The sequence below is a fragment of the Eschrichtius robustus genome, chromosome 18 (genome assembly GCF_028021215.1).
Source record: "Eschrichtius robustus isolate mEscRob2 chromosome 18, mEscRob2.pri, whole genome shotgun sequence".
Taxonomy (NCBI): domain Eukaryota; kingdom Metazoa; phylum Chordata; class Mammalia; order Artiodactyla; family Eschrichtiidae; genus Eschrichtius; species Eschrichtius robustus.
Window position 1 is genome coordinate 13229746 of NC_090841.1, and position 13787 is coordinate 13243532.

Here is a 13787-nt window from a genome sequence, read left to right on the forward strand (position 1 = left end):
TTATATATGAATATATATATTTTCTATTTTATATATAAATGTGTATATGTTAATTCCAACCTCCTAATTTATCCCTCCCTGCAAGGTTCTATATTTAATGCCAGTTATTCTGAGGTGTTTAATTCAAAACTGTTACCTAATTTCTCTATAGGATGTTGGATTTCAAAAACATCCTATTTTCAAAATAGGATGGTTTAAGATCATCTTAAGGACTCATATGCAACAAATCCTTCTATGACGTTTGCAGGGAAAAATGAGCCAAAAGACACATAGGCACAGTATTCTTTATTATAAACAATCAGGTAACAGTGTAAGTGTGAATTTGAAGGATAATTGAAGCCTAGCTACAATAATCAAAAACATTACTTAAATAGAAATAGTTTCTTTTTTGTTGGTTTGTTTTACATTAATTTGAACTTAACATATGCCAGGATCACCTAATCTTGTCATATAGTTCAGCTGTTAAATCCTTAATAGAAAAAGATGAAATTTGGAATGCATGTTATATTTTGCTTTATTTGTTGACTATATATACCAAATATTCAGGACATACTCAAAGTTAAGCAGGTGCTTAAAGTCTAGCAAGTGGTACTTATAAAATGCTTTTGTTGCTGTGATGGGGGTATTCAGTTCCTAGGAAGACAATGAAAAGGAAATTCTAAATGCTAGGTTGTTGTACAACTTCTCCTGATTTATACTGAGTGTAAAAAAAAGAATAACAAAACATAAATGTATTGAGAAGTGACATCTTAATAGTTCCAAAGCACTGGCAGGTATTAAAATATCATCTAACTAAAACAAACTTTTCACATCTCAAATTTTTAATAAAAAAACACAAAAAACAGGCTTGAACAACACCATAAATGTTCTGGGTCTTGTGAGCAGGCCAGATGTTGTTATTCTCTATTGCACAATCCTTGTCTATGGCAACCTTAAACATGTTTGGCTGATGCAATTAATGGCTTAGCGTGTCCACTTTGCTCACTATCCTATAAAAGAATGCTATGACATTTTTTGGATTGTCTATCTCAAGGAATGAATGCTAAATGAGCACATTTAGAAGTTTGAAATCAAATACTGCATTACAATTTTTAACAATTCTTGCCAGCAAAAATGTTAAAAGGCTGATTTAAAATGTGACTCTTACAGTGACTGAAGGATTAACTTCTCATCAATTCTAAATTCTCTGAATTTCACAGTATCTTAATAAAGGCTTTTGGTGAGATAGGACTGGTAATGACGCATACGTACCACTTTAATCAGTTATTTTTTGAAGAAATAATTTGGATTCACTGGAATATTCTGTCCTGGTTTCCCAAAGCTGCATGAAAATTCAATGTATTTTTTCATGTCATTTATAAGCAACTAGTACCGATTAATCCCGTAAAGGTATAAGACTACCAGAGGAGGAGTTTGACCACTGATGGAGAGATTCAGAAAGCTATGTTTGCTCTCTGGAACCCAAACCACGTGTACCTAATGCTCTTTCATGCAACAGTACTTGTATGAGGATGACTTCACCATATTAATGCCTTTTCCAAGAAAAGGGGAGATGGGGAATTATTGGAAAATAGGGAAGCAAAAGGAGAAAAACCCAATTTTGAGACACAGAAGAAAAGTAGCATTTATCCAAGGAAGTCTTCAACCATTACTTGATTGCTCAGAAGAGAAGGGAAATCAGCTTCAAAATAGAGATAATTAAGAAGTCAATTATACTTTTTTTCAAGCATAAGAAAGATTGCATGGTTTGTTTTAAAAGTTCTTGAAACATGAAGATGATTCTACAAACAGATTTACTAAGACTTTCAGCTCCAGAGGGCTGGGACGGGTCTCTTGTTTACATTCGATTCCACAGTACCTAACATTGTGCCAGGCACATACATAGTTGATGCACCAATATACTACGGAGTTTGCTAAACACTAAATGGCCCACCTAGCTTTAATGTACAATGTAATATTTTCTACTGTATATGGGGAAGCCTCTATTAGGTGACACTAGTCATTACAAGAGGTGACAGCAGTAGCTCACACATATATCTTTTTCACATGATCATTCCTACCTTGAATACAATTTAATGAGAAACAACTACTATGCACTAATGCTAGAAAGAGTTGAGACAGAATGTATAAATGAAGAAACCTGGATCACTGAAGTACCGTCTGTTACAAGCATAATTACCTTCTTAAATTACACATTTTAAAAAGAGTGTGAAATATTTTTCCAAGCAATGCAGTGTTTAGTGGGTGGGAATTATTATATATATATATATGAAAGTACCTAGGAATTTGGGAAATTTTCCTCTCTTTATCATCCAAGGGTAAATAAGAACAGGTTTTGATGTTGTGGATACATTTTTTAAAATGTCCTGTTATTCAGGACCACTGTTCCTCAGAAATGATAGGGATTGTGAAATTATTATCTTACTTGGGAAGTTATTTCCAGGTATGAAGCTTTAGTTTTAGAAGAGGCTACCACATATGACCAGCAGATCATTTAATCAATAGAAACACTAAGTTAAATAACTCAAATTTGATCCCAGCGGTGTGTCTAGATTTTTCTCAAAGGCTTCACCACTGTTTTAGTCATCTGTGAATAGTTAATATTTGCCAGCATGTGAGGAAAATGTGGCAAAAAGCATGCCCTCACCTAGAGACTTTGAACGTGGGAATGTGAGAAGGTATAAGTAAACAGGGTGCTTTCGTCCAATGCTCTTATTTTACTGCTTCCGCACACAGGACTGACTGACATACATGGCCGTAGAGCTCACTGTGCAGACTCAGAAATCTGCAGAGCTGCCTGACATGAATCACCAGGAAAACAGGAACCCGAGATTTCCTATGTGGAAAGCAGGCATCTCTGTGGGTGATTCTCAGACTAAGTTCTGGTCTTATTTTGCAACTGGGGGATATAGCTCCTTTCATGCTATTTTCATATTTATCTTCCCATATTAGACTCATTCATTTTTTTTTACAGTGGTAGATAATGAGGCAACATGACTCTCAGCTTCACAGTTTCTTTCTTTTCCCATCACAGTTTAATCTGTTTAAAATGTACCGTTCATATCAGCACAATAGTCCAGCTATAGGTATTTCAACTTCAGAAATAAAGTTTATGTGACTTACCTTATGTAACTGATTTTACAAGCTTGATTTTTTTTTTTTTTGGCCAGTAGCACTAACAGTGAGGTTATTTAAATTTTACGGGTTTGACAGCTTTGTTTTGTCCTAAAGTGTTATTTGCTCTAGTGCTGCTAGTACCTGATTTTTGCTACGTAAACAGTTTTAATATTTTTCCAGATTGGCCACACAACATGCCTTACATGACATGGTGGACTAAAGCTGCCTTTATTCTACCAACACCCTTCAAATACTGTTCCTACAGTTGCCTCTCATTTGTTCTCTCCCACAAAAGAAGCTGCTGCTTATTACAGTGTAGGCACAAAAAACCTGCTTTTCTAATTGCACTGTACTGGCATCAGGTTAACTAGAAAGCACAAAACAAATGGTGATACAAAATGTGAATAATATATATTATATGTATTTACACATGTACTTAGAAACTTCAGTTACTTGCAAATCTGAAATGATATAAGCCACTGCCTGCAATAGCATCTATCCTATAGAAATGTGGATTAAGACAGGACTGTTAAGACACTGAAGAAATCGGGTTGTGTGGAGAGCCCATTTGAGTCAGAACTTTGTCCAACCACTGCAGTGGTCCATGAAGGTGAATCTCAATCCAGCAGGGCGTGCTCGTGACATCCTGGCGATGATACTCGGCTCCCCAACCCTGAAAAGCAAAAACGGAGCGGAGTGGTTGTGCCAGACTTTACAGGCAGCCTTCAGAGGCCCCAGCAGGCCCGGTGGACACAGCCCACCCAACCCGGGGCAGCTCCTGGGACCTGAGAACGTGAACTCCACGTTCCTGCAAGTACAGGACGACTTTTGCATCAACCAGATACCCTGAGTCCCCATCCATGGTTTCCTCCTGGGTTCACAACTAAATTCATGGACCTAGAGAGGGCCTGGGTTCTAGCCATGCCGGAGACCCTGGCAAATCACTTCCTCTTCCACAGGGAAAGGAGCTTGAACTCATGTTCACCCCCTTAACGCTGAAGACCCGTGTTCTGTACAAAGTGGTTGCTCACTACAGACCAGTGACTGGATCTGAACGTTGTAAAGCGAGGGCTGAGGGCGCTCTTGGTTATTCAGGATTGATGAACAAAGCTTGTTTCTCCTCTCCCCCGCTGGCTCACTTCTGGCAATTTGCCATTTGTGACCATCCATAGGAGAGACAGTAAAAATAAAGACAGTAAGTTCAGTCAACATCCACCACCTCACATGGATGCAATTTTTTCTTGTGATGAGAACTTGTACATTTCTTTTACACTGATCATCTGTACTTATATTTGCTAGGGATTTATGTTTTTAAAAGTCCCTGCAATATAATTATAGTTTATTTTCTGTGAATTGTGTAGTTTTATGAATTTAAAGGTTGCATATCTGAGAAATACATCTTGCTGATCTTAGGAAAATAAGATTTCTATGCAAGCTTATGTTACAGTGAAATAATTACGTCTGAGATATTGGCCTTTTATCCTAATTTGAAAAACACAGGCCTAGAAAAAAGTAACCGCAAGTCAAATGGTTGTTCGTTAATGGCAATTTAACGCCCTCTGCTGGCTCTGAAGCATCAGAACGTTTGAAAAGATTTTCAGGTATTTAATTGCCTGACAGTGTGAAAATACTTCTAAAGCTTAACAGTAAATTTGAATAAAACTGCTTTGTCACCATGAAAGAAATGGATTCAAGAAGTCATTTTTTCAATTGGAAACTCTATTCTCAATTCTTATTTTTAAAATAATTACTAAAATTATATATACAATAAAGACATAATGGACTTCCCTGGTGGTGCAGTGGTTAAGAATCCGCCTGCCAATGCAGGGGACACCACGGGTTCGAGCCCTGGTCTGGGAAGATCCCACATGCTGAGGAGCAACTAAGCCCGTGCACCACAACTACTGAGCCTGCGCTCTACAGCCCGCGTGCCACAATTACTGAAGCTCGCTTGCCTAGAGCCCGTGCTCTGCAACAAGAGAAGCCACCGCAATGAGAAGCCCACGCAGCACAATGAAGAGTAGCCCTGCTCGCCGCAACTAGAGAAAGCCTGCGCACAGCAACAAAGACCCAACGCAGCCAAAAATAAATAAATAAAATAAAATTTTAAAAAAAAGTATAGAAAAACAGGACACATTTTTTAAGATAATTTTGAAGGATTAATAAATAAATTTTACTTTGAAAAAACCTGGAACAAGCCATACTGATTCCTATATGACAATGGGAAAACTGTGTACATATACTCAGTTTGATAAACAAGCTCAGATTTGGAAATATTAGAATTATTTGCAAGTGCTTTGCGAGGGATGAAACAGCAGACGATGAAACTGAGGTCTTTAGCTTCAACGTGTAAATCCAGTTTTTTTCCTTCCCGCTAAGTAACTTTTCCCTCCGTTCTCCAACCTTCACATCAATTTTAATAAGATCTAATTTGATAAATTCAACAAATATTCATAAACAGAACATCTACTGCTGTCTCAGAATTAATCACAACCCCCATAATGTTTCTATCCCAATTTGTTTATACCTTTATAAACAGCACTTAATTCATACTATCTTGTATTAGAGTCAGTTCTGTCTGTTTTGTAGCTTATTTATAAATATGACTGCTCCATTTGCCTGTATGCTTTGTAAGAGTAAGGAGAGTGTCTTATTTGATTCAGGTAAATTCACCAACATTTACTGAGTGACCATAGGTGCTCAGCAATTTGAGGGATGGAAGAATCTCTGTAGCATTAAGTCCTATACAATTATCATTGTCACTTTATCTTATGCGTTAAAAAAAAAATCAGATAACTATCTTAACTCGGTTTTCCTCCAAAAGTAATATGCTTAAGAATTTTCTTAAAATTGCTAAACAAGAGATTTCATACTCATGGAGAAGCTCTTCCAAAAAACAATTGACATATGTACACTACCAAATGTAAAATAGATAGCTAGTAGGAAGCAGCCGCATAGCACAGGGAGATCAGCTCGGTGCTTTGTGACCACCTAGAGGGGTGGGATAGGGAGGGTGGGAGGGAGACGCAAGAGGGAGGGGATATGGGGATATATGTATACATATAGCTGATTCACTTTGTTGTACAGCAGAAACTAACACACCATTGTAAAGCAATTATACTCCAATAAAGATGTTAAAAAAAAAAAAAAAAAGATAGCATAGCTACCTTGTTTGATCAGTTGTTAGTTAGGGGAGCAGGGATTTGATTTGAAATCTGTTCGCTTACAAAGCTCATGCTTTTCCCAGCTAAGGTGCTGATCAGGAAAGCTGTACATTGTTTGGTAAAATTTGGACTCTGCAGTTTCCCTACTCTTGCCATTACCTGTAGGTAGAATTTTGACTTCTAGGATATTGTTTGTTTTACTTTTACTGTAAAATTTATAATAAAAATTTAAATTAAATTTGTATTTACTTTAAAAAAAAAAACAAAAAAAACAATTAAATAGAGCACCCCCACCCCCACCCCCTGGCAAACTGCTGTCTACTTGCCCTGGCTGTCTAACTGCCACGTCAACCAAAGAGTGCTTTTGGTTTTATTTTTCATTTTCCATCTTACCATCGGGAAGCAAGCACTCCTTACCTTGACAAAACTCATCCGGATGGTGCACATCTTAGTCAACTCATAAACGACTTCAAATCCGTGGTGGACGGACTGGGCGAGCAGCTGAGCGAACAGCTGGTTGTTGAAGACCTTGAGGCTGCAGCCGCTGGGGATCTTGCAGACGGTGGCCGGGTGAAAGCCGTGCTGATAGTTGCAGTTCCGGCTCTGCACAAAGATGCTGCTGTCACTCACGCACTCGGCGTAGACCTCTCCCCCGACGTAGTACAGGTGCACGCCTACGAGGCAAACACAGTCTTCCGACACCAGCACCGACTTTTCGCTTGGATGTATCACCCTTCCCTTCTCATCCACCTCTGTAACCTCAAGAGATGTGACTAGCAACTGTGAGGTTAATTTTAATATCACCAATCATCGATTAGTACCACACGTGCCCCAAAGGCTGACTTGCTTTAATTATCATCTATATTTTTTCCATGAGTCCATTTAAAAGTGGATTGCAACCCAGGTTTACGATCAGCACCAAGAACACAGAAGTAGGCTCTCGTGTACTACTCCCATCACTTGCTCAATCTCACGCTTGTTCCTTCTAAAAGGAAGATCTCATAATATTAGATGCAAAATAAATACATAATGCAGAACACACCAAAAAAAAAAAAAAGAACTGGACACAGATAGTACCATGGTAATACTTAGGTGCATACACTAAACCTACTTCAGAGGGAACAATAAATGAAGTTTAAATTTTATTTCACCAACAATTATAAATCCATTTCTCTTAATAAATACCTCAAAGAGGCCCATTTTATTTTAAAGCTTATCACCTACAGTTATAGGTCATAGAAACAATGCCTCTTTTTACCTACAAACGGTGAAATTTGTGCCACGTTTTCAGATAAAATATAAAAACTCACAATCAAAATGTAGTTTATGCTACTTTATCTCACATTCTTAGAGCTGAAAGGCAAAGTGTCCTGAGAACGCTGCTGCTCAGAGTAAATTTCAGTTGTTGCTTTCCCTCCCAATGTCTGGGTTTAAGATTCCACATAAATTTATAACAAGGGACTGGGGTTAGGTGAGATGGAGATGTTCTAGTCTAGTGAGTATTAAGCACCAGAACGATTGTTCCCCAACCTTTTAGCAGGAACAAAGTGCTCCAGCACTAAGTGTCAACATGACTGTAAGTACAATCGCTGTGCAGCGGCAAAAGGGGTTTGTAGAAATGATACTGAATGTACTTACAGTGATAGACTTGGGATCTTTTAAAAATAAAAATAAAACATTTAAAAGTAATAGAATTGAAGACCTCCAGGGGTTCTCAGACCCTGGTGTGCGTAACTCCGCATTTAGGAAACGTTTCGGACACAGCCGCAGCAATGGAGGCACTTCTGCATTATACTTCCCGCCAGCTTTATGGCTTCCTTTTCCGATCTCCTTTCCCTTAATACAATTTTAGAGAAGAGTGGTTTTCAGTATTAGGTATCCCAACCACAGACTCCAACACAGTCTGAAGAAATGGACCCAGGGTCACAATGATAAAGCACAGCTCTTGATATTCAGGCCAAGGTTCCCCTCTCAGCACCTAGATCAGACCAGCTCCCCTTCCTCTGCTCAGCCTTCCTCTCCCTTTTCTTCCTCATCTCCATCATTCTTTCCCCTAAACGGCCCGGGGTCTGACACCCGTGGCCCTGGCCGTGAGGAGAAGGCAGAAGGACTGTCCTAATTAGCTGGGACATAGTTACTTGGCTGCAGCGACATGTTGGAGGTTAGGCAGGGGCAAATCCAAGCAGAGTTCCTTTAAAAACTCCCAGGGGGAAGGCCTGCCTCTGGGGTAGCTGTGAGTTTTTTCAAAGTGAGAGCGAGCAGGTGGTAAAAGAGCCAGAACATGAGGCTGCTAAGTGTTTAGTATGTCTTTGAATTGAATGACCTTCAAATATATAATCCTCCCAGAACCTATTAAGGAGAACAGATTTTTGTTATCTGACTCTGGTGTTTATTTAGGGGAGGATTTTCAGTCCTGTTAAAGTCTCATCCGCAGCCACAGACATGCTGGCAGAGCATGGAAAGCAGAGAAAAGACTGAACAAGGAGGCAGTAGTTTAGCATCCTGAGTGAGAAGAGGGGGCAGAGCCAACGGGATGCACCCACAGAAGCCCGAGCCAGCAGCCCTCGGTACCGGGACCGGGGGGAATTCAACCCCACTGTGAAGGAGGCTGGATTTGGGCTAGAGACAGCGGCATCGAAGGAGTCGAGTAAGCAAGGGATTTTATTTGCATCCATTTGACAGGCCAGAAGAGTGGCTTCAAACCACATGTGTGAGATGCTAGATCGCCACAGAGAACAGTGAGCAGTAAGGATAAACGCCCGAAGAAGGTGCTACCTGAGACGAGAGAGAAGCCCGGCGACGGGGTCCTCTGGCAAGTTGTACCCACACCTCGGACTACCTCTCTTCTCGGGCTGCATCTTTCTTCATCTGAGTTTTCCATCTGTGTGTGCCTGCACCCACCCCTTAGGAGATTATGGAGTCTGGAGTCCTGTGCGGTGGTTAATTAGGACTATTTGGGCTTGATTTGGATCTGCTGAGTCAGGCTGCAGGTAGGTCCCTTCTGGCATCTTCTGCAGCCTTGAGTGACAGAGGTGATGGACGGGAGGCGGAGAGGACAGCGGCTTAGTTAGGCTGGTGAGTGGGTTCCAATGCTGTGGAACCTACTAACAGTCAGAAGAGGACGTCCCGAAGTGGAAGGAATATGCAAGGATCCCCTCCGGAGTGGGAGTGGGGGTGGGGAAAGGAGATCCCTGCGGAAAGCAGATCTCATCACCCCACAGCCCAGCTCAGAGAACCCTGATGCCTCTCCACTCTGCTTGGAAAACACTCTGAACTTATGAGCACAAACTCAACACCCTCCCTGGAGCTGGCAAGTGATATTCCCCCTGGCTTTGCTGCCCTCTCTTCTGCACAACTATTTTATTTTCTTCCCATTAAAAAATGCACTGTTTATTGAAATACAAGTGAACTATCCAACTAATCGCTGTGAAGAAGTGTTCATCGTACTGACTAAGAAACTCTATGAAATGCAGGGTGACATTCTTTTGAGTCCAGGCCATCTAAAGTAAGATCAAGATTTCAGAGGAACCCAAAGGCAAAGGGCCTCACCAGTCTTTACTCCCCATCAAAGATGCACAACTATTCTAAAATCTGGCTGACTGTCAGGATCCTCTGGAGCTTGAAGAAAGTGCATATTTCTGAGGGTAATTAATGATGATACTCTCAGAAATTCCTTATGTAGTTAGACATATACTTAAATATATGGGAGAAAGGATACGAGGTCTGAGATTTGCTTTAAAATACTCTTGTAAAAATACTGTGATGGGACTGGGGAAAAGAATGGTACAGAACGTGACTCATTATTGAAGCTGGAGATGGTCATATGAAAATTTATTACATGACTCTACTTTTGTGTAAGCTTGAAATTTTCCAAAATAAAAAAAATTTTTTTAATGTATGATCAAAAAATAACATAAAAGTAAAGATTTCCAGATCTACACCGGGGCTTTGGTCCAGAGGATGGAGGTGGGCCCGCCCAGGACAGTGCCTGCAGCTGTGCACTGCACAAACCCAGGGTGTGCCTCAGTCTTCCGAGATTTGTACAGTTATTAGAAGACTCCTCCAGCAGATGGCAGAAACTTCTCTTGAGAAATGGGTTCCTTCCAGTTCACACGAAGCCACTTCTGGGCTGGTAGCAAAATCAGTCCCCTAAAGCTATACTTGAAGACTTTAAGTCTCTCCGGACAATATGATGAACAAGCAGCTTTGGTCCCAACTGACCTACACTGAATGCCCACTGTGTGCTCGCACACTCGGCGACTCTGCCAGGGTGGGTGAACCGTGATGCTTTCTCTCTCACCACTACTTCAGTGACCCCAGCATGCCTGGACATGCCCGGTCCCACCCCATCTTCACAGGAGGAACAAAACCCACTAGAGGAAATTTATAAAATACAGAGATGCAAAGAATAAAGATCGGCCATAAATCCACAGCCCAGAAATATTCAAAGCTAATATGTGTCATATACCTTTCAGTCTTTTATGTGCACATTTTAAACAAAATTAGGATCATCCTCTACAGGATCTTTTATAACCTTTTTTCACGTATTAAAATAGTGTGAACATTTTCTCATGATATGAAATATTTTGCAATGCCCTGTGTAATAACTGCAACAGTATGACATTCTGTGTTAAAATTTTTTAGGATTTGCTTTTTCAGGGATGAGAAACCTTATACACATTCAAAGGTAGAATGGAAAGGACATTTTGAGACTGGGAAACTAAATCCATTGAGAAAGAAGCAATCCAAAAATCACCCTGAGGACTTCCCTGGTGGCGCAGTGCTTAAGAATCCGCCTGCCAATGCAGGGGACACGGGTTCGAGCCCTGGTCTGGGAAGATCCCACATGCCGCGGAGCAACTAAGCCCGTGCGCCACAACTACTGAGCCTGCGCTCTAGAGTCCGCGAGCCACAACTACTGAAGCCTGCACGCTTAGAGCCCATGCTTGGCAAGAAAGAGAAACCACCACAATGAGAAGCCCGTGCACCACAACATAGAGTAGCCCCCGCTCGCCGCAACTAGAGAAAGCCCACGCACAGCAAGGAAGACCCAACGCAGCCAAAAATAAATAAATTTATTAAAAAAAAAAAAAATCTCCCTGCGGTGCAGACCCTCCTTCTAAGGAACTGACAAACCAAACCCTTGCCTCAGGATAATTCCTTTCATAAAACATGGAAGCATTACTAGGATTCTACAGAACAAGCTGAGATGTGCAAGAAAATAAAGATTCATTAAAAGGTGAAAAACTAATTCCAAAAGCAATTCAGTGATTTGGAATCTATGATAATTATGTTCAGGGAAGGTCTCGGTTTGCCTCGGTAAATTCAATCCCTGGGGCTAATGCCTCAGGAATTATCATAATTACCCACTCCTTCTCCCATGAGAGGAAGAACAGCCAGCAGCCAGGACACACGCAGCATGTCTGCAGCTGCAAAGGAGAAACCTGCCCGTCCTGCTCCAAGTGTCCTTTCACACCAAGAACCCGGCACAGGCTCATTACGAGGGTCAATAGCTCTGACTTCAGTTACAGCACAAATCGTAGGTGCTCAGAAATGACAGTGCTATTGATTAGGATTATATTAAGTTGTGCATTTCTAAGAAATATAATCCAACCTCAATGACCTTAAGAGCAGCACACGTATGTCCATGCAGTCCATTCAAAACTGCGGTTTTCCTCATTATTTGGAAATCGGGGCCATCCTAAAAGCCACTCTAAAAAAGCAGGCACGTTTTATACTCCAGTGATCCAAATTGGCTATTACATCACTCCCAAAACATCAGGAAATAACCTTCACTTTATTTTGCGCAGTCACAGATAGGTATGATATGTCAGCAGTTCTTCATCTTTTTTTCTGTAAAGATCCTTATAATCCTCCGATGGAGCTCTGTGTAACTCAGTGAGGTACTCCTTTTCTAGAATATTCTTGTGGGGAAAACACAAAATCTTCTCTGATTTACATTTTTAAAGTAAATCATTGTAAAATTTCATCACTTTAGTACTATGAGGGCCTTATTTCAAGATCTCAGAGGTGATTCTGACATATCGTGCCTGCAGCATATGATAAGTATTTTCATTCCATATCTAAAGATTCAATTCCTCAAGCGCTGAACTAAGAGGGGTGCCGAGATGAAAAAGCAGGAGGGTCCCTCCCCTCCAGCAGAAGGGAGCAACTGGACCTTACAGACAGAGCCATGGGTGCAAACCCACATCACTCGTGGGACCAGGGGTATACCGCTGAATTCGCTGAGCTTCCATTGCCTCATCCATAAAATGGAACTAAGAAATCCTAACTTGTAGGGTGACAATAAAAATAACATGAGTAAGAGTCTGCCAGGGTGCCTCACACACATTAGGGAAAATCAGTGGGGGCAGCTATCAGTCATTTGAAAGAGTTCAAGTGGTCTGCCTGGTTTTCAAGGAAGAATATGGACAGACTTCATGTAGAATGCACTCTTCCAGGTTCTTTGAAGTCCTGCCTCTGATACTGAAGCAGCAGCTCCTGGCTATTCTAGTGCTAACTAGCCTACGGCTTTTTAAAGCACTTGGCTAGAGAGGTCAAAGCAATAGGTTTGTTACTGTTGTAAGGATACAAATAAAGGCTTGGTACCAAGCCTGCTGCCTCACAGTGCATTGCATTAGATGGAAAGCAGGATGAAAGAGCACAGGTGAGTCAGCATAAACCATCACTGCCACAGAAAACAACTCAAAGTACATGCCTTGCTGACCGGTGGTGGCATGAACTTCCTTTAGAGGACCAGCCATCTTCCCTAACTTAAGTGGCAAGGAACACAAACCGGAAGTGACCTCAAAGCAACTGATAACTACTGAGGGGAGAAATGGCCCATCATTAACCATAATAAAAAGATTTTTTTTGTAGATACCTTCCACCCTTGCCCCCCACCCCCACAGTCTCATCTCGATATAACAGCCAGGGGATCCTTTTGAAGTGAAAACTCAGATCTATAAACTCCAACTTAACTCCATCTTCCTGTGTCACACAGGCAAAGTTAAAGCACTCTACCTGGCTTCTAGGCCCTGAGACCGGGTCCTGTCCCCGCTTCTTCTATGACTTCCTCACTCCCTTGCTCACTCTGTTCCACTCACTCTGGCGTCCCTGCTATTCCTCACTATGCCAGGCAGGCTTCAGGGCCTTTGTACCTGCTGTTTCCCTTTGCCTGGAAAGCTTTCCCCACTGGTACCCACACTGTCGATTCCCTCTTTAGCTCTCGGCTCAGATGTCACCTCCTTAGGAAGCCTGCCCTGGCTACCCTCCCCATTCCCTTTCCCTCCTTTGTTTTTCTCTGGACAATTATCATTTGACGTGTGTGTGTGTGTGTGTGTGTGTGTGTGTGTGTATTATTTCTTGTTTGTCTTTCCTTAGTTGTAGGTAATCCACGAAGCCAGGGATTTTTGTTTTGTCTTGTTTGTTTCCCATTGCTGCATCCCTAGTGGCAGAACCGTCTGGCTAAGATTAAATGCTCAATAAATATTTGCGAGATGAATG

At 41.2% G+C, this 13787-nt stretch overlaps 1 protein-coding gene across 3 annotated transcripts in view; it reads right to left on the minus strand.

Moving 5' to 3' along the window:
* Window positions 1-304: 304 nt before the first annotated feature.
* SMAD9 (SMAD family member 9) overlaps window positions 305-13787 on the minus strand; it is a 62335-nt gene continuing 48852 nt past the window's right edge. For all 3 annotated transcript variants that reach the window (XM_068526709.1, XM_068526708.1, XM_068526710.1), the window contains exons 5-6: window positions 6699-6955; window positions 305-3790 (exon numbers count right to left, since the gene is read on the minus strand). In XM_068526709.1, coding sequence (XP_068382810.1) covers window positions 3647-3790; window positions 6699-6955 — 401 coding nt within the window. In that variant the 3' untranslated portion in view covers window positions 305-3646. The remainder of the gene's footprint in view (window positions 3791-6698; window positions 6956-13787) is intronic.